The sequence below is a fragment of the Zootoca vivipara genome, chromosome 10, assembly GCF_965207765.1.
Source record: "Zootoca vivipara chromosome 10, rZooViv2.hap1.1, whole genome shotgun sequence".
NCBI lineage: Eukaryota > Metazoa > Chordata > Lepidosauria > Squamata > Lacertidae > Zootoca > Zootoca vivipara.
Window position 1 is genome coordinate 63,220,574 of NC_142593.1, and position 22,799 is coordinate 63,243,372.

General features: G+C 54.9%; 1 protein-coding gene across 3 annotated transcripts in view; it reads right to left on the reverse strand.

The window, feature by feature from the left end:
• Positions 1-497: 497 nt before the first annotated feature.
• CA9 (carbonic anhydrase 9) overlaps positions 498-22,799 on the reverse strand; it is a 28,981-nt gene continuing 6,679 nt past the window's right edge. The window contains exons 3-14 of one of the 3 annotated variants that reach the window (XM_060280445.2): positions 21,943-22,113; positions 12,738-12,883; positions 11,786-11,878; positions 11,543-11,609; positions 10,887-11,044; positions 10,440-10,581; positions 6,954-7,034; positions 6,624-6,689; positions 2,735-2,758; positions 2,538-2,573; positions 2,135-2,228; positions 498-1,766 (exon numbers count right to left, since the gene is read on the reverse strand). In XM_060280445.2, coding sequence (XP_060136428.2) covers positions 1,697-1,766; positions 2,135-2,228; positions 2,538-2,573; positions 2,735-2,758; positions 6,624-6,689; positions 6,954-7,034; positions 10,440-10,581; positions 10,887-11,044; positions 11,543-11,609; positions 11,786-11,878; positions 12,738-12,883; positions 21,943-22,113 — 1,148 coding nt within the window. In that variant the 3' untranslated portion in view covers positions 498-1,696. The remainder of the gene's footprint in view (positions 1,767-2,134; positions 2,229-2,537; positions 2,574-2,734; positions 2,759-6,623; positions 6,690-6,953; positions 7,035-10,439; positions 10,582-10,886; positions 11,045-11,542; positions 11,610-11,785; positions 11,879-12,737; positions 12,884-21,942; positions 22,114-22,799) is intronic. The other 2 variants (XM_088653212.1, XM_088653211.1) reach the window with 2 other exon arrangements.

A 22,799-nucleotide genomic window follows, 5' to 3' on the forward strand; every position in this document is an offset into this window, starting at 1 on the left:
CAGTTTCCAGGAAGGCCTCCTTGCTTGGATGTGGACAACATGGTTTAGGTGTGCTATGCTGCCTAGGGCCTTTTTGCCCATCTCTGCCTTGTGTCGTGGGGCATCACCTTCACACCTGGATCCAGTGCCACACTTCATTTCCGCTGTGCCTGGCCGAAGGACACCCCACAGCCAAGTGGGCATCAGAAGCAGCAGGGCTAGAGCCTTTGGGGGCAGAAGCAGGCCACGCTGGCTCTGAGGCCTGCCTTCCCCTCTCCCCATCCTCAGGGCCCTTTGGGGTCTCCCTGAAGCCCTGCTCTTTCGGATAGGGTGGGGAGGGGACTCCCTGGGAAGAGGGTGGTCTGTCCCTCACTGGAGGCTGGATGGCCATCTATCAGGGATGCTTTAGCTTTGATTCCTTCCAACCCAACACATCTGTGACTCTTTTAAAAAGTGGGCAGAGATGGGAGCATGTGCTTCAAACCTTTTTGTAATGCAAAAAAGAAGACACAATAAAGGCCTGTTTCCATTGTGGGTTCTTGTAAAAAGGGGGTGGGGTGCGAGAAGGTCTCAGTTCACAACAAATGCTCTGCGTGTGGCCTTTGCGACCCAACAGCTGCCGCAGTGAAGTCCACACCCAGCCAGGCTTCCATCCCATCCATGCAGTCCAGAGTGCTGCTGGTGGGCAAGGAAACCACAGGAAAGGAATAGAAATAGGAAACAAAATAAACCACGCCACATACAAAGAGGAAGAGGAAGAGACAAAAGGAAAATGCGGAAATGCTACGTTTCTCTTCCATCTCCTCCCTGTATGTATTTCTCCTGGTTGTAACATTGCCAGCATAACCCGGTAAAAACGTTTTCAGGATGAAAAAAGAAAGCAGCAGAATCTTGAGCGCATGCCTCCTCCTGGTGCCTGTCTCTGCGCTGCTCATCTCCCAGGCTGGGCATCCCTTCATCAGCCAAGATGCCCACCTGGCACTGCTTTGCAATGGCTCAGAGCAGCCGGCCCAAGTTGTCTCCCTAGCAAGGTGGGAATGGTGAGATGGGCTTCATCTGGTGCTCAGTCTCAGACTTACTTCCATTCAGAACCAACCAGAACAAAGACAGTTGTTGACATATTCAGGATGGACAGCAGGAAGGGCTCCTTCTCCAAGGCTAGACATCGCTCCCACTAGACGCAGTGTCAGCAAGCCACCTGGGAGCCTTGAAAGGCGGACTGGACCAAGGCAGGGAGGAGGAGGAGGAGGAGGAGGCCCTCTGTGGCCACAGGGCATGCTGGCTGTAGAAGGAGAGGCACCTGGACTCTTGAGAGCAGCCGCAGGGAGGGTCTCCCATCCCAGGGAAGTCCTGCACAAGGCACTTGGGTAGCCACAGGGGACAACAGGAGGCTGGGCTCAAGAGGCCTTGGGCCTGACCCAGCAGAGCAGAGCCCCCTCCAGTGGGCCAGATCCAGCCGCTGCTGCCCAGGACTGGGGGTAAAGGGAGAGAGAGCTTGCCACTGCTTCACCCAGGAGCCCTTGGCCCTTGCCGAGGTCCCTGTGCTGGTCTCCGAGGCTCCTTCCTGCACACTTCTGCTCAGTCAAGGGGGCAAGGGCCAGGGCCAAGGCTGTGGGGACACCGTGGGGATGGGTGCCTGCGTGTCTCTTCCTTGTGGGGTGGGGGCAGGGAGGTGTTCAGACGGGGCAGAGGGAGTCGAAGCTGCTGGGGCTTCCTTCTAGGCTGCATTCTCCTCCGTAGTGGCTGCTGTGTAGATGATGCTGGACTTGGTGGGCTGACAATCCCGTCTGCGGGGGGGTGGGGAGTGGGAGGCAAGTCAAGACACAAGAGAGGCACATTTAGGACAGCCTTCTTCCCCCTCTCCCCAGCAGCAGTCTCCACTGGACTCCTTTGTGCCTCAGACAGGTCAGAGACAGGGGCAGGAAAGGGAGCAGCTCTTGGGGCCCTTCCTGAGAAGCGGGAGAGGGGAGAGAGGCCAAGAAGGAGCACCGGGGAGGCACATGGGCTCCCTCCTCAGCCACGTGAGCTCTCATGGCACCCCTCCCAGAAAGGGGGCCTAGGCAGAAGCCCCAGATCCAGGAGCTGCCCTGAAGGAGCCTCTGCTGGGCTTTGTGCCTTCAGCTCCAGGGGCTTGCAATGCCCCCTCCCCTCTTACCTGCGCTTTTGGGCCTGCTGCTTCCGGACATAGAGGAAGAAGGCGAGAGCAGTGATGCCAAAGAGAGCTGCAAACACGGCGGCCAACACGTCCCCTGTGGAAAGAGAGCAACCTGTTGGTTCTGTCCTGGGGAAGGTGGCCGAGGGGAGGCCTTGAGTGGTGTGGGGGGAGTGAGGGAGGTCCTGCCCTGTCTGGCTGGAGAAACTGGGCTGGTGGGGGGGGGAACCCCCTTGATGCACCTTCCAGGCTTGCAAGGAGGGCAGCTGTGACCCGCACATAAAGGGTGGCAGTGTGAACCACAAAGCCTGCAGGGAAACTGGTGGAGGGGAGCTCTTGCCCCAGCGAGAAGGCAGTGAGGTCACAAGCTATAGTGCCCAGGTGGAGCAAGGGGTGGGGCACATACCTGTCTGAAGGGAGGAGCCCACCTGCTGGTCAGCACCTGGAAGCAAAGCAGAAAAATGGGAGTCAGAAGCTAGGGAGGGGCAGCTGGGGGGGGGGCTCCTCTTTCCAGCTACTAACCAGTGATCAATGCCTCAGGTTGCGGGGGGTGTGTGTTGAAGATGGAAGAGGGGAGGCACAAGCCCCTAGTTCTGCTCTTACCTGCACTTGTCGCTGGAGTCTGACCTAAAACACACAAGACAGTGAATTGTAGGAGGAGCTGCTGTTGTTTTCTTTTACAGTGATACCTCGGTTTACAACCACAATTGGTTCCAGAAGTCTGTTCATAAACTGAAGCGTTCATAAACCGAAGCGAACTTTCCCATTGAAAGTAATGGAAAGTGGATTAATCCGTTCCAGACAATAAAAAACACCCCCTAAAGCAGCAATTTAACACAAATTTTACTGTCTACCAAGACCATTGAAACATAAAATGAAGGCAATAATCAATGTGCTGTACTATAAAATAATTAAGACAAAATGAAAATGTGATTTTTTTCTTACCGGGAGCCGAGCGAAAGAAAACACTCGGTGGTGGGCAGCGAGAGAGTCAGTGAGTGCACCTGCTTGCTGCACACGGAGGCGTACCGCCGTGCAAGCGTCACCAAACCCCTCCAAGGGCACGCCTGACCTCTCCAAAGTGTGCAGGAAGGACGACTAAGAGGTCGCCTCTTGCTCGCCACATGTGCCGCTGCCCCTTGTCCCATGGCCCTCCCAGGCCGCCGGCTCACTTCCCTTCCCGGCCCAAGGTGAGCCAGCCAGAGAGGGCCCTCCATGCCAGCGCGCCAGAAGCAGGAGGCGAAGAAGAAGAAAGGCACCGTCGGCGGTCGCGTGGAAGTGGCGGTGCTGCTGCGGGAGCACATGGCAGCCGGAGCAGCCACGGACTCCCTGGGCCAGCCGCCTCCCACCGCCACCACCCTGCCGAGGATGTTCAGCTGTGTGGGCTGCTTCTGGGTCCTCCTGCCTCGTGGCCGCCTGCAGCTTCAGCTTCCTCTCGCCGGCTTGGATCGTGAAGGAGCGTGACGGCGGTGTGCAGCGTTTAGTGGCGGCCATGGCTGCCACCCTGGAAGGCAGCGAAGGCGGCGGCGGCGGCGGAGAGGTCAACAGCCATGCTGCGTCCCAGTCGCAGTCCCTGGACCGCAGCCGTGGCAGAAGGAGGTGGCGGCGGGCCGAGCCGAGGAGGCAGCCTGAGGCGGGCCGGCTTTCTCGGCTATCGCGAGAGGCGGCTAAGGGAGGGGAAAGCGGAGCCGAGCGGTGCAGGCCTACGACCCGGCCACGCTGTGCAGCCTGGTGTGGACGGCCAACTTCGTGGCCTACCGGTGCCGGACATGCAGCATCTGAGCCTGTGCGCTGAGTGCTTCCACCAAGGCGAGCATGCCGGCCACGAATAAAACATGTTCCGCAGCCAGGCTGGCGGAGCCTGCGACTGCGGGGACGGCAACGTCATGCGGGAGGCCGGGTGAGTGCGCCGGGGGGGGGGGACTGGCTGGGTTGGGGGGGTGAGAGGAGACATTTGTCTAGGGTGGAGGGAGGGGGAGCGCGAAGGCATCGGAGCGCTTCCGTGGCTGCGGCCCAGTCGCGGACACTCCGATGCCTCCGCGGGGGCCTCGGAAACCTCAGAAACCTCGGGTTACTTACTTCCGGGTTAAGATTGTTCGTAAACCGAAAGTTCGTAACCTGAGGTGTTCGTAAACCGAGGTCCCACTGTATATTTATTAGGTGCTTTGCTCACAAGTGTCTCAAAGAAGCTTACAGGAGAGTCTAGACCAGTGATGGGCAACCTTTTGAGCTCGGTGTGTCAAAATTCGCCAAAAAAACCGAGCATAGCTTGGGTGGTGTGTCACTTCCGAGAAAAAAACCATAATTTCGCGATATTTATAGTTTAAATAACAAAAATGTATAATTGTTTCCCCTTTTAAAAAAGGAAAAAGGGGAGGGGGAAATTATTAAAGTTTTTTGTAATTTTTTAAAAAATATATATATATTGAAAGGGGAAAAAATAAGGCAAAACCCAGAGGTCTTTTCCAGTGGGACTCTGGGCTCAGGCCTTCCTCCAACGGGACTGCCGCTGGGGAGGTGGGCTTGGGTTGGGCCTGTGCCTCCTTGTGGCCCTCTTCAGCCCACCTCTCCCCTCACTCGGCTATGCTTGCGCGGTGGCGGGGCAACAGGGAAGGGGTTTCAGCTTACTTGGGTGTCTCTTCTCTCTTCCCAGGATGGCGGCGAGGTGGCGGCGGTGGCAGCAGCAAGGTTGGGGTTGAGGTTGGGGTTCTTCTCCCTCCTCCAAGGGCCCCCTTCTCTCCCTTGAGGCGGGGGCGACAGGGACGGCAACGGAGCGAGCGAACTCCTGTTCTCCTTTGCCTTGTTTATCCTTCCTTTCTTTCTGCTTCATGCGGCGGCGGCGGCAGCAATGGGGCCGGGGCTTCCTTTTTCCGCCTCGAGGTCGTCCGTCAGGTTTGCGGGGTGGGGGTGGGGTCCGGCAGCTCCCCGGTTGCTGCAGTGGTGGCCCCCAGTGTCTGGGTGGTGGCAGCGGTTTCGGTGGCTCAGAAGCCCGTCCTGCAGCTCCTGCAGCGCTGGTCACTTTCAGGAGCTTCGCGGCTCCGTGCCGACCGCCATCTTGCCTTGCCGCAAGTCCACAAGGCCCCCAGAGATGCATCGCCTGCAGCATTCCGCTGCCGGCCAGAAGTGAGGTCTTGGCATGCGGCCGCGTGTCACCAAAATGGCTATGCGTGTCAGTGCTGACACGCGTGTCATAGGTTCACCACCACTGGTCTAGACACTAAAAGCAACAAGAACAAGCCTGCAGAGCAGTATAAACCCCAAAAGCACCAGGGAAAGGCGTCACCTGCCACACGAAAAGGCGTAACAGCACTTAAAACCCTCAAGATTAATTGCCAAATACCCAGGTAAAAAGGGAAGGAGGAGCCTGGTGCCAAAAAAATAGGTAGAGCTTGATTGATTGATTGATGGGTGGATGGGGGGAAGAGAGAAGATGTGAATTCCTCCCCTCCCAATTTTCACATGTGCCCACCAAGGCAGTGGCGTAGTAATGGGGGGGGGGCGTGCCGCCCCGGGCGGCAGGCTGGGTGGGGGGCAGCAGGCTGGATGGGGGTGACCACCTCCGACGGCCACCGCTGCCGCTGTGAGCACCCCTTGCCACCCACATGCAGGCGAGCCCAGGGTGCGCTGCGAAAAGAGCTCCAGCGGCTTCCGAGCCCGGCTCCTCCACAGCGTATCCTCCCTGCCGGAGGAGCCGCCCTCCGCCAGCAGTGCAGCCCTTGCCCGCCTCCACAATGGCCCTGAAGAAAGCCAGACGGTGGGTGAGCAGGACCGGCCCCTGCGGAGCCAGTACATATTGGCTGTGAGGAGAACCACCTTGAGCGCGGTAAGGACAGGCAGAGGGAGGCCAGAGGAGGAGGGGGAGGCCTGCTGGACACTGCCCGCAGCTGCCTGCTGTGTTGCTGCGTCGCCACGTCCTATCCCTCCTGTGTGCGCATGCGCGTGACGGACACCCTTCCCCCTTGGAGGGTGCCTTCGTGTTCTCCACTCCTGGGTGGCCAGCCAGCCAGCTATGCTGCTGCACCAAGGAAGATTTCACAGCAGCAACCACACAAAAGCCACAGCAACTGTGTAGCCACAGAGGGAGCTTCACAAGGACCCCACTCCCCCCAAAAACTCTGGGGGGTGCTGAGGCAGTGGCAGAACCTTTGAGGGCTTCATTCATTTCTTCTTTGGCAGGAAGAGGAATGATTTGACTGTTCCCCAAAGAATAGGAGCAAGGGAAAGAAGGGAGGCAGCAGGTTAGGGAGCAGGGGAGGGGGGTTATGTAACACACCACCCAGCCCCACATCAGGCCCACAGCCTATAGGGTGCAGCTCAGCCCAGATTTTAGCTCCCTGGGCACCACAGCCAAAGGAGAGCCCAGACAAGCACCAGGGAGGCAGCGGCAGTGGCCAACCCAGCATGAAGAGCAGGGTTTTGGGGAGGGAGCAGAGGAGGAAAGGAGCCTGGGGGGAGAGGAGGGGCAGCATAGCCACCAGCCAGAGAGCCATACCTTCTCCAGAGGCTGGTTCAGAGTCTCTCCCTGAGGCACCATCTGGGGTGAGGGGCTGCCCTCCGCCTGCAAGGAGACCAAGAAGCATCAGACCTGCCCCTCCAGGGGAAGCTCCTGGGGCTGCCCCTCCTCACCCACAGCTGCTTCTGCCCGAAGAGGCAGCCCAAGGGGAAGTGCCTGCTGAGCCTACCAACTGGAGTATCGAGGCTGGGGGGGGGCAGGGGTATGTCTCCCCCTCTAGCCTCCGCCCCAGAGGAAGCCCGAAAGCAGAGCTGCCAGCCAGACCTCCCCGCCAGCCCCCCTCGCTTTGGGGGCAGCCCAAGGCCTTACCTGCTGCAGATCCTGCACTGTTGCCCCCGCCTTCCTCTGCAGGACCATAAGGATCTGGGACCCTTGTCGATGCCCCCTCACCTGAAGGATCGAGCACAAGGATCTGGTCAGTGTTTGATTTGCGCTTTTGGTCCTTGTGTTCACTCAAAGCAGCAGGCAAAGACTGAGCCCCGTAGCGAGACCCCTTGGGGCCAGGGGAGGGCCATGGCCCAGTGGTGGAGCTGCTGCCTTGCAGGCAGAAGCTCCTGGGTTCAATCTCTAATGGTGGCATTTACAGAAAGGGCTGGGAGAGTCATTCCTGAAACCTGGAGAGCCACTGCTGCTCTCTGAGCATGATGTTCCAGGGGTCTGATTCTGTTCAAGGCAGTTCCCTGTGACCCTCTGCTTCCTATGTCCCTGGGGCAACCACCTCATCCCAGGAAATTGGCAGCCCTGTGGCCCAACTTCACAGCCTCCGAGAGGAGTGCAAGGGAGTTGCCACAGCTGCACCTCCAGGGAGTGTGGCTGGATTTGTCATTTGGTGGGAAAAGTAAGGGGAGGATACTGCTCTCCCTGAGCAGGACTTGCAACAACGCCCATCCCATGACTTTGGTTTCCCCATAACTGCCTGAATCATATATATATATATATATATATATATATATATATATATATATATATATGTAAAAATGGTGAAAGTGTGGGCTCCACTTTTCTCCGTAACCGCTTGACCAATCGTCCTGAAATTTGGACACAATGATCCATGCCACTCACCAAGTGTTTGCAGGGGGGTAAACCCTCAAATATCACACCTGCGCAGGTGGAAACCTGCTTTTTCCCCAAGTAAAACAGCGCCCTCAAGTGGAATTCCTCCCACAGTACACCCCCTCCCTTCCTGTGAAATCTACACCACACCCACAAACCAAATAATGACATCATCAACCAAGCAACTGAAACCACCAAGGCGGCCATTACCAGACCCCTAGGCCCTGCCAGGCTGCTAGGCCCCCACTAGGCCCGGGGGGGGAGAAGGTGAGCGCCCGGATCGCAGGTCGCAGCATGGCCTTTGTTTTATGTAGGCCCCTGCTAGGCCCGGGGGGAGGGGATAACCCACAGCAACGCACTTGGGGGCACGGCAAAGGGTTTTTACTTTAAAATTTAGCGGCCGTTGTGTCACATACGAGGCTCTGGCGGCCATTTTAAGTAAGGGCACTCATGCCCCTTTTAATCTATGCTTTATACTACTGTATGACTGATTGCAAGCCTCTGCGTCTTTAAAAAACAACAACCATGCACTTTCTCTCCCCAGTTTAAGTCCTCGGATATTTGCAGTGGCCAACCCCCCCCCCCATTTACAATCTCCTACCTTCCCCTTGCCACTTTCTGGGTTTTTAATGGAACCAAACAGCTCGGGTGCTTCAGAACTCGCCTTCTGTTGCTACGGGGCGGTAGGTCTTCGCTATTTGATTCCCCCCCCCCCAGGTCGGGATTATTAAAGTAGTTCTCTAGGTTCTCTGGGTCACCTACTCCAAAATTAGAAAATCCAAATAACAAAACAAACAAACACACACACACACACAACCACGCCCAAATCATACAATACCCACCAAAATAAATGACAACCCCAAAAATAAAAGTAAACAATAATAACTTCTGCTTCTCATGTTCTTATTTCAAAAATTTAAAATTTAAATATATAAAAATGTTCACGATGCGTGCGCAGGGGCCAATGTATGGCGATACAGGGGGGAGGGGACAACACTCCCCGGGGAAAACAGAGAGAAGGGTGTCCTACCAAAACACAGGGATGAGCCAGGGGGTTGGAGGGAGGAGGGGTGGGATACATCATGGATCGGGCAGGGTGGGGGGGAATCACAGGGATGACCCACAGCAACGCGTGGCCGGGCGAGGTAGTAGATGCATAGAATTGTAGAGTTGGATGGGACCATGAGGGTCATCTAGTCTAACCCTCTGCAAGGCAGGAATCAAAGAACCTGCAACCTTGGTTTTACTAGCGCCAGGCTCTAACCAACTGAGCTAACCATCAGCCAACCATCCAGGTTGCCTGAAACTGCCCCCCATAGGTACCAAGTGTCATGCATATCAACGGTTGTCTTTGGGAAGGGGCTGTCGTTCTGCACAGCTGTCCTGGGATTGACGGCTTTGCTCAGCTTCATCAAAGGCTTCTTACCCAAGCTTGGTGCTGCTGTCTAATATTAAGAGCCCTTTCACCTGTTCAGTAGCAGTAAGGTCCTCCCTGGCACCAAAGATTCAGGCTCCGTCTGGTATCTCCCCAGCAAAGCCACAGATGCCCTCAAGTGACGTCCATGCCAGGTGGAGACGGTGGAGCCCGAAACCCTCCTGTGGCTGCTGAGCCTGGCAAACAATCCTATCTCTTCCTTCAAAGGGCTCCACCTGCCTCCCCGCCCAGGCCAGGGCTAGCCACCAGGTGAGGCACACCTTGCCTTGGGAGGGGAAACCTTCCTGTGACGCAGCAGCCCATTCAGGGAGACCAGGAAGGAGGGCAAGTGGCAGCCCTGGGAGGGAGGCCAGATCAACAGCCTTGACTGATAACAAGATTGTCCCACAGCCCAAGGAATCAGGGTCAGACTGCTTGTGTTTTTGTGGGTGGGACGGAGGAGACTAGGAAGTAGCCAGGAACCAAGGGAGGGAGAAGAGAGGAGAAGAAAGGGCTGTGTCAGTCTGTCCCAGAGTCATGGACCTCAGTACACAAGAGACAAGGCTGCTCAAGATCACGTTTAATGGAGGGACTGATCCTCTGATCCAGAACAAGGCCAAGACAGAAATCAGTGGGCGAGTGGAGCTGCTCTAGACTCTGAGAATCACAGAACGTTAGAGTTGGAAGGAACCCCAAGGGTCAATTAGTCCAACCCCCTGCAAAACAGCTGCTCCCAGTACAGGGAAGACAAAGTACCAAAACAAGGAGGAGAAGGAAAGGGGTCAGGGCAGGGGGCTACTAGAAACAAAGACTAAAGGCTCATCCGTGAAAGCCTGTGAGAGAGATATAAATACTGGTGAGCGTCAGGGGATGAAACATCCAAAGAGAGAAGTGGCTGGACTCTGCGGTGGCGGAGGAGGTGTCTCTGGGAAGGCTCTCCACCTGCTCTGATCCCTGGCCCTCCTTAAGAGGGGATGGAGAACCAGTGGCAGTGGCGGGGGCGGGGCTGGTGCCCGTTCTGGGGGTGGGGGCGCCTCCCGGAGGGGTGTGACATGCGTTCCAGGGGTGGGGCATGCGTTTTGGGGGTGGGCCGGCCGGCCGCGATGGCGCCCCTTGGAGCCCGCCACTCAGGGTGGCCCGCCCCCACCGCCCCTATGCCCCTGACCAGTGGCCATCCAGATGTTGCTGGACTCCAGCCCATGAATCATGAGTTGCGCCCCAAAACCATCTAGGGAGCCACAGGCTGCCTTGTTGCTGCTCTACAGGGTTGGAGGTGTGACCTTCCTGAGGCAGAACTCTCAGCTAAGCCCAGTGACTGGCTCCCTTACCAGGCGGTTGAGCCCTTTCTGGGCTGTGGAGCATCGGGAAGCTGGCCAGGACACGCCGGCCCTGCAGACTCTGAGGCAAGCGGAAGTTGTCCTGGATCAGCTCGTCCTCATCTGCATGAAGGGTGTCCTCCAGCACGGAGATCTGAAATGAGAAGGCACAGGTCATCAAGATGGGCCAACGGACAGAAAACAACACTCCCAAGGATCCAAAGACAGAACTACTGTAGAGGGAATGCAGAGCCCCCGAGGAGTCCAGCAAATCACAGAATCATAGAATTGTAGGGCTGGAAGCACTCCCCAGGGTCATCTAGTCCAACTTCCTGCAATGCAGGAATCACAGCTGGATCACCAGACCACACACTGTGATGGAGAAGCAAGGCAATATGCAGGGAACCGTCTCCCTACAAGACAACCCCTCTGGATGTTCCTCCACCCACCCAGACAGACCTGATCTGGGGACAGTCGAATTGTCTGGTTAAAGATCGTCCAGTTCACCGTCTGGTAACAAGGTGGAGTGGTCAGTGAGCCATTGTAGCGGAAGTAGCGACTGAGGTCGTCAGGAAGGAGTTTGGCTACATCAAAGGCAGGAATCCAGGTTTCTTCTCCTGAGAAAGGAAAGGACGGGAGGGTGGTCCATAGCGAAGGGACCCAGAACATCTGCTTTGTTAGACGGCCTCAGAAAATTCCAGTAATGACTGTGTGAGAGAGAAAACTCTCTGGCCATTTTCTATACACAATGCACAATCTTACACACCTCACTGGCCTTTCTTCTAAATCGACAAGCCCTAAACATTGTGGCCTCTCCTCCTAGGGGAGTTGCTCCAGCCCCAAAATATCTCAGGTCCCAAAACATCACGAGGTGCACCCCCCCCCAAAAAAGTGCAAATGCAAAGCTGTGTTGCAGAACCCCTGCCCAAAGGGGCTGGAGCCCAGGGAGAGGCAGCCCAGACTCCCCATAGCCCAGCACCCACTCTGCACCCACAGAGTTTTGCAGGAATCTTGATTTCCCTAGACAAGGCAAAGCAAAAGGAGCCCAGCAAGAGCTGACCAGCTGGATGGGCATCTTCTGCCTGTGGGCTCCTTGCAGCACCCCTTGCTCTTACCTTCCTCATGGACTTCATTCAGATGTTCAAGGATGTGCTGATATGGCTTGTTTTCCTCCGACCCAACCTGGAATGGCAGTGGAAAGGGCTCATGAGAGCTCTGAGTGGGGGTGTTTGCACCTCTCATGAGCTGGTGCTGGTGGGTGTCTCCAAAGCAGCTCCCTCCCACTGCCTCAAAGCACAGGAGGAGCTGCTCAGCCCCCTCACACTGCTTCATTTGCCCTCTCTTCCTACCACCGTCACCTGCAGAAATGCAGCCAGCACAGCCAGGCCTCCAGGCTCGACTTGTGCCTCCTGGATGGTGTCAAAGCGGGAGCTGTAATAAACCACGTGAATCTGGAAGCAGAAAGAGAGAACAGCCATGAGTTCCTCAAAAGTCCCATCTGGACCTTCAAAAGCAGCTCAAGAAGTCAGGCAGCCAAAACGGTAGAGTACTCCAAGTGCTTCACATCGTACAGTATGTTTGTAGAATGGCATTTTGATATTGGTAGCTTATTTTCCTCTGTTCCTCCAGGGATGGCCATCCCACCTTCAGTAATTCCTCCTGAGGTGCAGAGGCATCCAGCTGGCAGCTATGGGGCAAAGAATGCTGCACTCAATGGACCATTAGCTGAATTCAGCAAGTTTTCAGCTGGAAAGTCTATGCAAAATAATCTATAATTTCAAAAGGTGAAATTACTGGCTGCTATTTAAAAAAATTAAATACCTGTGCTTACCTGATATTAATATTTTGTACTGTCATCATGGTCATTATTATATGACATCATACAATATTTTTTTACTATTCTATTGTGATACTGCCCTCGTTGTTATGGATTAGACTGGACTGGTGAGCTTCCCGTTGAGGCATTTTTTCTAAGGGGGGGACTGTAAATGTCATAAATCCAGCTTGCTGCCCCACCACCAAGCTCTTCCCTGCTGCTGCTGCAATCTTTGGGCCCCCAGATGAGCCAAGGGCCAGCCAAGATCAGCATCCCCTTCTGTCAGGTCTGTGGATCTGGAGGATTGGGGATTCGGGGGGGGCAGGGAGGGACCCCTGAAAGGGTTTGGTTTTGCCAGCAGGGCTGTCAGAGTTTTTCTTTATTCGAACTACTCATAAGCTACCTTTCTACATGTGACTCTCTCAAGGCAGGCGATCCTGCCAAGCAAGAGGCCAGAACCAGGTGGGAGCCAGGCAAGGGGCAGTGGGACTTACCTCTCCAGCATAGCGATGCCCATCCACTGTGTGCTCGGAGCCAGGCTTCAGGTCAGACCCCCAGTGCAAGTGCAGCTGGGCAGCCTGGTATGGCTGTGGGAATCCCCCGCCGGTGACGGTCAAATTCCTGGGCATTTCGAGGACCACTGGGGGGGGGGGTAAAGGGGAGAGACACTCAAGATGAGAGGCTGCTGCTTCCCTCTCCTTTGCATGCTGGAGACAGAGCTTCCCTCCTTGGCATTCTTTGCAGTCAAGGGCACCTCTCAGGCAAAACTCACAAGGCGCCTGAAGGCAAGTTGTAGGGAACTGCAGGAGGGCAGAGGGCTCTGGGGCTCAGCTCCTGCTTCTGGGTTGGTGAAGGGGAGAGCAGGATGCTGGAATGGATGGGTCCTATTTGGCCTAATCTGGCAGGCCTCTTCTTATGTTCTTAAGTGCCTACAGGGAACCTAATCCCCATCATCTTCTCCCTGTGTCCACCAGCTGTCCCAAAGGGAAGCCCAGAAACAAGCAGGACCTGAGTGCAAGTTCAGCCCTCTCTCCCCATCTGCAACCCCAGCAATTGACATTCAGAGGCACCGACTCCTCTGGCAGCGCAGGCACAGCACAGCCCTCATGTCTAGTAGACATCAGGAGGTTTCTCCTCCATGAATCCCACCCCCCTTGGGTGGGTGGCCATTATTCTGGGTAAGGGAAATGGGTGGGGGGCACACACTGAGTTCAGTCAGCTTTTCTCTGCAGGCCGCTGCTTGCACTGCACAGGGAAGTCAGTCAACTGAAGCCCAGCTGAAGGGAGGAGAAGATCAAGAGCAGGCATCCCCAAACTCGGCCTTCCAGATGTTTTGGGACTACAATTCCCATCATCCCTGACCACTGGTCCTGTTAGCTAGGGATCATGGGAGTTGTAGTCCCAAAACATCTGGAGGGCTGAGTTTGGGGATGCCTGATCAAGAGGCTTCTCAGAATAGAAATAAGTGAAGGAGGGCCTGAGGGCAAAGGCACAGCTTCAGCAAAGGCATTGCTCCAGCAATGGAAGGAAATTCGACTACTGGCAAAGAGCAAGACGGAGCAAGATCTGTCCAGGCCAAGTGCAAGAAGATGTGTGCCCTTTTCATTTGCCTGAAAAATCATGGCTCATCCTTCCTTCCTTCCTTCCTTCCTTCCTTCCTTCCTTCCTTCCTTCCTTCCTTCCTTCCTTCCTTCCTTCTTTCTTTCTTTCTTTCCTATGGAGCCCTGCTCAGTCTGCAGCCCACAGGAGTTTCCAGGTTCGCCTCTATTTCCTGCCCATGCAATCGCTTTGCAAGGGCACCTGTTTATTCACTCAGCTTTGCTCAACTTTCTATTCTTTTCCACTTCTGTCACCAACAATGTTTGCAATCTGCCTCATATTTGCATCAGTCAAACCTGTTGAAGGCAAAAACTTTGCATTCCTCCATCCAAACCAAACTGACCCAAAGTAGACTTTTTCAGACTTTGCTGGACTCTAATCCACTCAAGAAATAGGCAGAGAGGAAACCTGCTTTGCTGCACAGCAAATTGTGAAAGGAGATTGTGAGGATAAAGATGGCATAACTCAGCAGTAGAGCCACAGTGGTACCTCGAGTTACAAACGCCTCAGGTTACAAATGCTTCAGGTTAGAAACTCTGCTAACCTGGAAGTGTTACCTCGAGTTGAGAACTTTGCCCCAGGATGAGAACGGAAATCGTGTGCCGGCAGGCAGCTCAGCAGCAGCAAGAGGCCCCACTGGCGAAAGCACGCCTCTAGTTAAGAACAGTTTCAGGTTAAGAACGGACCTCTGGAACGAATAAAGTTCATAACTAGAGATACCACTGTACTGTGGATCTGCCCCCTCCCGCCCCCCGTTATAACTCAGAGAGTCTCCCCTCAGAAGGAGCCTCTGTCTCCAGTGACTTCATGTGGCAGTGACCCTGGTCCCATCCCTAGAGATGGCTGAGAGCAAATGCCAGGGAGAGTGGGTAGGGTTTTCTGAGCAAGATGGGCCAAGATCATTGCAACCTAGCACTGGAAAACTTGTCCAATTTGTCCAGGGATCAAATTGCCTTGGCTGCCACATCTGCTGGGGAGAGTCCCAGCTCCTTATCAGTTTGTTCCCCACCCCCCACCCCCTGCCAGGAAAGGAGATGCCCACATCTTCCCAAACACAAGAGTAGCCAACAAGCAGGGAGCTCAGCTGGCAGCAGGTGCTTGTCCTTAGCAGATCCCACCCAGAAGGGCAGGGATCCACTGGCTTCAAGGAGCCAGAGTGAAAAGGTTTGGCAAAGAAAAGAGGCTGCTCTTCCCTGCCCCTCCCCCAACAACCAGCACAATAGGCTTGAAGGGACTTTGCTTTGGAAGAAGCAAAGATCTTCAACATCAACTTTGTTGGACTGCTCATGTTGTTCGGATGCCTGATGATCGTCTTCCAAAGCAACTACTCTATTCCGAACTTAAAAATGGAAAGCGTAATGCTGGTGGTCAACAAAAGTGGACTCTCTCAAGGCAAATCTAAACAAAAAAGTGGTATAAACACAGACAATTGGGAAACACTGGAATGTGAGTGCTCCAATTGGAGAATAGCCTTTACCAAAGATGCTGTGGACTTTGAAGATGCTCAAACTCAGGACAAAAGGGAGAAACATGCTAAGAGGAAGGCATGTTTGGCAAACCCTCACCATGATCAACTCCTGCCTGGAAATCTATGTCCCCACTGTGGAAGATGTGTGGATCCAGAATTGGCCTCCACAGTCACTTACGGATACACTATTAAGACTGTCAGGGCCGTCCTAAGCACATCCAGCGTCGTGGCACAAAGATCCCTCTGGCGCCCCCTCCCTTTCCCAGAATTTAGAACTCAGGGCCCAGCCCCAGGAGCCACTGCCCACATAAGACACCGCCGATGTGGTGGCTGTGGTGCGGCTGGCCAGATGGCCGGAACCCCCCACTCGCTTGCGAGGCTCCGGGGCGCTTTCTCCTCCTCCACTGCCTGACAACAGCTCGCTGCCGGCACTCTCGCTGCTGCCCAGTGGCCCGAGGAGCAGGAGGTGGTTGCCATGCCACCCGCCTGGGTCCTGGGGAGTGGTGGTGATGGGGTGGCAGGCACTGGTGACACAGAGGAGGCCCCTCGGGAGCTGCTCCCGCCACCGCTGCTCCCTCAGAAGACAGCGGCTTGGCAGCTGGCGGCTGAGGGGATTCCCACGGCCAAGGGAGAGGCGGCCGTGGTGGAGCTGCCATAGGGCTTAGTGGCTCGTTGCACCCCGCCAAACATCTGGTGGCGTGCAGGGAAGGGGGAAGGCAAAGCCGTACAGCTTCGTCACTTGCTGGGGCGCCCCTGGGAGGCCGGCGCCCTGGCGCAACAGGCTCTAAGCCCTATGGGAAACACGCCTCTGAAGATTGTGTTCATGGAAGACAATCTTACTCAGTTAGGAGTGATCACCCAAAAAGAGAGGAAGACAGGGGTATGTGACACTCCCTGACTCTCTCTTAATAATTGAACCAATGGCCATGACAATGGAGAGGAGGAGGCCAGGGTGCCCATCCATCACCCAGCTTCTTCTGTTTGCCATTTGTTGGGTCCCTCACACTGCCCCGTGAATAGAGTCAGGCTAACTTAGGTGTGATGGGCCTTCCCTGCTTGGCTGTAGGACTGGCAGAACCCTTGCTTCACATAGAAGAGGAAGAGGAGGAGGTCTGCAGCTCAGCCCCCACCATCTCCAGTGTGTACGATCTCAGGCTCCAAGGGCTGGCCAAGAGCTCCCTCTGGCCAAGATCCTTTGCCTTGGCTCTGGACCTCCTCTCATATGAGGCATCAGAGGGAGGGGGCAGGCAGATCAAATGTATACAGGAGTTCCCCAGATTCAACTCTATTGATGCCTCCCAAATATTCTGTGGCTTTTTAAAGAGCTGGACTCCAGTTCTAGTCAACAAGTGCCAGGGGGAGGATGCAGAACAGGGTTCCCAGCAATGCCAGAAGATGTCTTCTGCTATGGGGAACTGGGGCACTGCCTCCCCCCAGCCCACACCTCGAGCCTAGTTTTCCTTACCAATCCCCCCAACCATAACAACTGACTTTCTGCTCTCTCTCATGTCTTTCTTGGGGTCTGCACTGCCGTGCCCAGACTCCATTCCAAGTGTGTCTCTGTGTGTGTATATAATAGAGCAAAGCAAGCCCCATCACCTGCCTGGGCTAAGATCAGGGGATGATCCCTATGCGAGGTGGAAGACGTGGTGCGAGGGCCCTCGAAAGGGCCTTTCCGGTGGTGGCTCCTTGTGTGCAACTCTCTCCCTACTGAGGTGGATCTGGCCTCATCTCTTTACAGGCATCCCCAAACTCCATCCCTCCAGATGTTTTGGACTACAATTCCCATCATCCCTGACCACTGGTCCTGTTAGCTAGGGATCATGGGAGTTGTAGGCCAAAACATCTGGAGGGCCGCAGTTTGGGGATGCCTGCTTTATAACTTCAGGAAGCTGGTCAAGGTGCATCTTTTGGGGAGGGAAATTGGGCAACAATGGGCAGGAGTTTCAGGATCACTGCTGCTCCTGGCAAGAATTGTGAACCAGTGACTTGTTGCTGTGTGTCTTAAAATGTTTTGTGTGGCCTTATTTAGTTGCTTCATTGTAAATGACACTATGGTCTGTGCAAGAGGGTCTAAAGGCTGCCTAAATACAGGAGTGAGACACCAGTCCCACTGAGCTCAATGGCACTTCCTCCTGCCATGTAAAGGATTGCAGCTCCGTGGTCTTCACGAGGGTGGAGGAGGAGGAGGAGACCAGACTAGCAGTCGGCTCTGCCTCTGCCCACTGGAACCTTCAGCTCCACCCCCCAATGTTGCCCTTCCTGGCACCCCACCAGGACCCACAGACAGGGTTTCTGCCTGGGTTCCAGCAGATGCCCCCTCGTGATCTGACAAAACAGACTTACTCCACGCCCCCTCCACCAGCTTGCAGAAACACTTTCACTCACTCTTCCTGAGGCATTTCTCTCTCCCCCCTCCCCCCCCCCGCTTGCTGCACATGCTCAGTCCTGCTTTCTCTCACAATGCCCCTTGAGTCGTCAAAAGGCCCTTTGTGTGGTTGCTGCATCCACCATAATCATTTTGCCTCTCTTTATTTTCCGTGACCTTTTTGGGTGTGGAAAAGCAGCCACCGCCCCCTGACTAGCTTTACACCTGCAGCCGATTTCCTTCACTGAGCTTCCTTTACACTTTCATATTATAAAAGAAGAGAAATGATTCATAAAGGAACACAAGCAAACAACAGAGAACCTGCACAAGCGACGCTGACAAAACCCCCACATATATTAAGTAAAATAGAAACATCATCACCCCAAACCACCCCATCCCCCTTTCCCCCATCTACCTCTTCCCCCCCCTTTCCCTCCCAATGTCTCAATAAATGAAACTGATCTGTCAAAATGTTACGAGAGACATTGCACATATTTCTGTAAACCAAGAAAATCCTTAATAAATATTCTTCTAAAAAAAGAGAGAGAGAGAGAGAAATGATTCATGAGCTCAGGTATCCTGCCCTCTCTACTTCCTGGAGCATGGGCTGTTTATGTTTCTCCTCAAATGGCAGCTATTCCAGCCCTACAGTCATCCTACATCCGATAAGCGCCTTGCACAAAGTGCCCGGCCGGCCCTCTCTTCCACGTCTTCACAACAGCCTGGTGAGGCAGGATAGTCTACATTCAGGCAGTGGCATCACAACGGGGGGGGGGGAGTGCGCTCCCGGTGGCATGTCTCCGGGGGTGACAAGGCGGTGCCCTGCCACGGCGGTGCAAGAAGCCATTGCGCCACTGCAGCCGCATGTAGAGGATTCTCCATTCACAACTGGAGCCGTGAGCAGAGGATCCCGCCCCTCCCAGCCTCCCTCCCACCCTGGCTCCTGCTTTGCCGTTTTGCAGCGAGCAAGGGAGGGAAGGAGTGAGGGGGATGGACGGGAGCCATGGCTCCCAAGAGGGTGCAGCTTTGCCAGCGCCCCAGAAAGCGGCGTGGGGGGGGTTGACAAAAAAATTCCACACTGGGTACCACCTGGGCTTGCTATGCCTCTGCATTCAGGGCCTGGCCAGAGTGCTGGGGGGAAGCCTTTGGGGCAATTTGGCCCCAGTGAGACCTGCCTGCCCCCTCCTTGGGCTCACTTTCTCTATTGCCTACGGGATGAGCATTAAAGACACTTTGCTGGCACTGAGTCTTTAGGCTCCTCAGATACACAACAGAAGAAGCTTTTGAAGGTTGGAGTCCATCAGGTGTAGCTAGAGGCTTTATTCCACAAAAAATGTATTTCTGCTTCTGTGCATTCACTAGTTTCTTGGGAGCCTCAACCTCCCCCCCCCCCCATTGCTGCTTTTGCTGCAAAACAGACTAAGACGGCAAAAAGGTAGTATCAGTCATCTGAGTATCTGCAGGAAAACACGAGAGCCCCATTTGAAGCTGGGTTTGTGCTTGAGATATTAATCATGCAGAGGAGGAAGGTGGGGATGAACCTGCTTGCCCAACACCCTCCCTCGCCTTCCTGGTTGTCCTCCAAGAGGCAGAGGGTCAAGCCACTCTGAGTAGAGAGACTCCATGGAGCTGTTGGCTCTTCACACATTTTAGAGCTCAGGAAAGAAAACCAGGGCTCCAGAGTACACAGGCAGCCCCCGGGAGTTCAAGAGGCTCCCTGCTGCCTATGAGAGAGTAATGGGGCGGGGGCCTCATCCTCCCTCCCCCAAATGACTAACTTTGCACAGAGGAAGACTTTTCAAATGGATGGAGATGATCCTTGGGAAGCTCCAAAAGTCCTTTCTTCTGTGCGGAGGTTAGAAGAATAATTCTGTTTAGCCCAGCAAAAGTGAGGAGGAGGAGAGGGTTGGAGGAAGGTGGGTAGAAGGGCAAAAGCACAAGAGAGCCAGGTGGATTTCCCTGCATTGGGAGCAAAGTACTGCTCACATCACCTGCTGCCTGTTGACCAGTCAGCCAGACACCCTTGAAACTAGCAGCACAAGAAGGGGCAAGATGGCAGGAGATACCAAGGCCACTTAGCCTCTGGGATGCTGTTGAATCCAGGAATCCCACCAAGCTGCAAGCCTGTTCCTTTCCCGTCTAGGGCAGGATGCCTCCCTACCTCTCAGTTGTGAGAACCCAGGACACACAACACCGGTCATTTCAGGATTCAGCTTCAGTTTATTAGCCCTTCTCTGCCTGCAGGCACTGCTCTAAAACCTCAGCTGCCTCTCCTGTTTCAGATGGAGCAGAGAGATAGAGCTGGGTGTCATCTCCCTAAGGCACTTCACTCTGAATCTCCTAGAAGCTTTATATAGATGTTAAAGTGCACAGGGAACACCACAGGGCAACTCACATGGCATGGCGCTGAACTGTCGCCTCCCATGACTACCGTGGAAACAGACCGGGAGTAAGAGTGGACTCACTGAAGCAGTGTCCTCAATCCCACCTCCCTGAGATGCACCAGAAGTATCAAAAGCCACCATCTGCTCTCAAATGTGTCATTTCGGTGCAAGGGGCTGAAGGTCTCTCACTTCCAGGTGGCCTCACATGATGCTGATTATTTGGATCCATTCCAGCTCAGGCCTCCTTATGGCAAAGGATGAAGAGAGGACAGGGGGCACTCCTGTTGTCTCTCTCCTTCACCTCTTAGTGGTTTCAATGCCCTCCATCACAGCAACTTTCTGGTCATCTGTCTGGATTGGGCTTAGGCTTCACAAGGTCCCAGTCCTTCCAGGATGAGCCTTTTCAGAATGATGGAGCCTGGGGAGAGGGCATTTGCTTTGCCCCATACCCCCTAGCTTAGGGGTCCACGCCACCACCCCCCATGCTTTTCAACCTCTCCATGAACTGCTGGGAGGCTGTTATCCCAAGGTTTGTGGTGCAGCACCCTCAGTATGACATTTGGCTCTGTCTCTTTCCCCCACCTCCTTATCCCAGGAAGGCTGTTGATATCCTTAGCTGGTGCAGGGGAACGGCTCTGGGCTAGATCCTGCCTTTTCTATATCCCACATGCAGCTTGGCTGACAGGTGAAGAAGCACTGTACATCAGCTTCAGCCCACCTGGAAAGGTCTGACCTAGAAACTGTGACCTACACTGGAGTCACATCCAGGCTTAACTACTGCAATGTGCTCTGCATGGGGTTGCTCTGAAAGGCAGCTGGTCCCAAATGTGGCCACTAGAGCAGAGGTGGTTTTAGGGCAGTGTCACCAATTTTCCCGCACTGGGTGCCGAACTAAGGGGGTGTAACAGCTATGACACAGTGAATTAAGCAGAATGGCATGTGAAAGATGGGGGGGTCCCCAAATGTTGGCCTTTCATTGGGTCTGAAATTTGAAAGACTAAAGTCCACCTCTGACTAGATCTTTGACAAGGGAAAGAAGTGGTCAGCTACTGTAACCCCTTCTGCTGCTGTCCTGACTCTGTCCTGTCTTCTGGTGCATTTCTGAGCCCAATTTAAAGTGATGGCTTCAGCCTTTAAACCCGTAAACCGTTTGGGCCCAAGTTCTCCAATGGACTGCCTGCAGTGCACACTATCAGGCTGCCCATGGGCTGAAGCCCTCTGCATGCGCCCAGCTCCTAGCTCAGTGCTGTTGGTGTCCATGAGAGAGGGCCTTCCCTGTGGTGGCTCCCATGCCTTTGGAACTCCCTGCTGATGGATCTGAAGCAGACTTGGCCTCCCGTTCACCTTTGGGGAGGCGTTGAAGTTTCTCTTACGACCAGCCTGTCCTTGAGAAATGCCCTCTGGCTCAGACTGTGGGTTGCTGAGCTGTGGAAAAAATGTTAATTGCTTGGCTGAATATCTTTATTGGTTTTTTTATCTTGGGAAAGTGGGGGATGGGGAGGAAAGGGAAGTTTTCTTTTCTTTTTGTGCGCGTTGTTGATCCTTTTGTAAATGTTGACTGTTGCAAGCCCCCTAGGACAGGTGCCTTTCGGAAAGGGCTGAGAAACATTTTAAGTGAATAAACAAATGAATAATAAGAAGGGTCGGAGTGCAGCATGACAGCCCCAGGCTTGAAACGAGGTTCAGATATGAAGTCCCCTGGGGGGAGGGGAACCATAATAATGTAGAACTGGAGCGTCATCAGAGGAGCAGCTCCACCTGCCAAAGGCTGCCTGGGCCTCCAACCTGTGGGGGTGCCCCTTGCCAGCCTCATGAAAATCCCAAACGGTTGATGTGCCAACCCCTCCCTGCCCTGGGCATTGGCAGGTAGGGGGTCTCACCTGTGTGTCCATTGTTCTGGAGGCGGAGCATCTCCCTGGGAGGCAGGCTGTAGTCAGGCAGCAGGATGGGCTCCAGCTGGGGACTGAAGAGGGCAGCCCTCGTCTCAATGTTGATGGGGGACTGCATGTGGCCCCCGCAGTGGGGGAAATCGGAGGCCCACTCTGCCTTGTCTGAAAGAGGAGAGCAGGCATCAGGGGAGGGGCTTTCCTTCTAGCCCCTTGTGGCCCATCTTGGGGGTTGAACAAGCCCTTCACTCTCATCCTGATGCTGTTGAGGGATAAACTAAGAGGCCCTCAAGGACCCCAGAGATGAGAGGCAAGCAGCTCAACTTCTCTTGCCCTTGTTGCAAAGTGGTGTCTGCTTCCCTGCTATCCCTCCCCCCCCCCAGCTGGGCCCCACACACGGCCACGCTGAGCCAGGCCTTCAAGGGCACGTGCCAAGGTTGCTCTCCTCCCCAAGGCAAACCGGCTGAATCTCAGAAGCAGCTGGTTCCCACAGGGCAAAGTGCCAGCAGAGGCACCTGAGCTTCCTGCTAGGGGAGGAGGGGGCCAGGGAGTGCTGGATCCACGGAAGGGAAGGAGGCCCTGGGGGGCCCAGCTTCACAGGAGATGGTGGCACCTGTTCTGCAGCTGCAGAGAACTCCCGGTCCACCACTGTGCCCGACTGAGCCGGGGGACCAACAGGACTGATTGGCAAGAGGTCTTTGCCCCCACTCTCATTCAGCCAGACCCAGACCCGCCCAGGAAGAGCAGGGCTCTGGGTGAGAGAGGGAGGGAGGGAGCAGGGAGCTGGCTAATCATTAAGCCCCACAGCGTCTGTTTTCTGGCCAGAAGCCCAGAGGAGAGGGGGGGCAGCC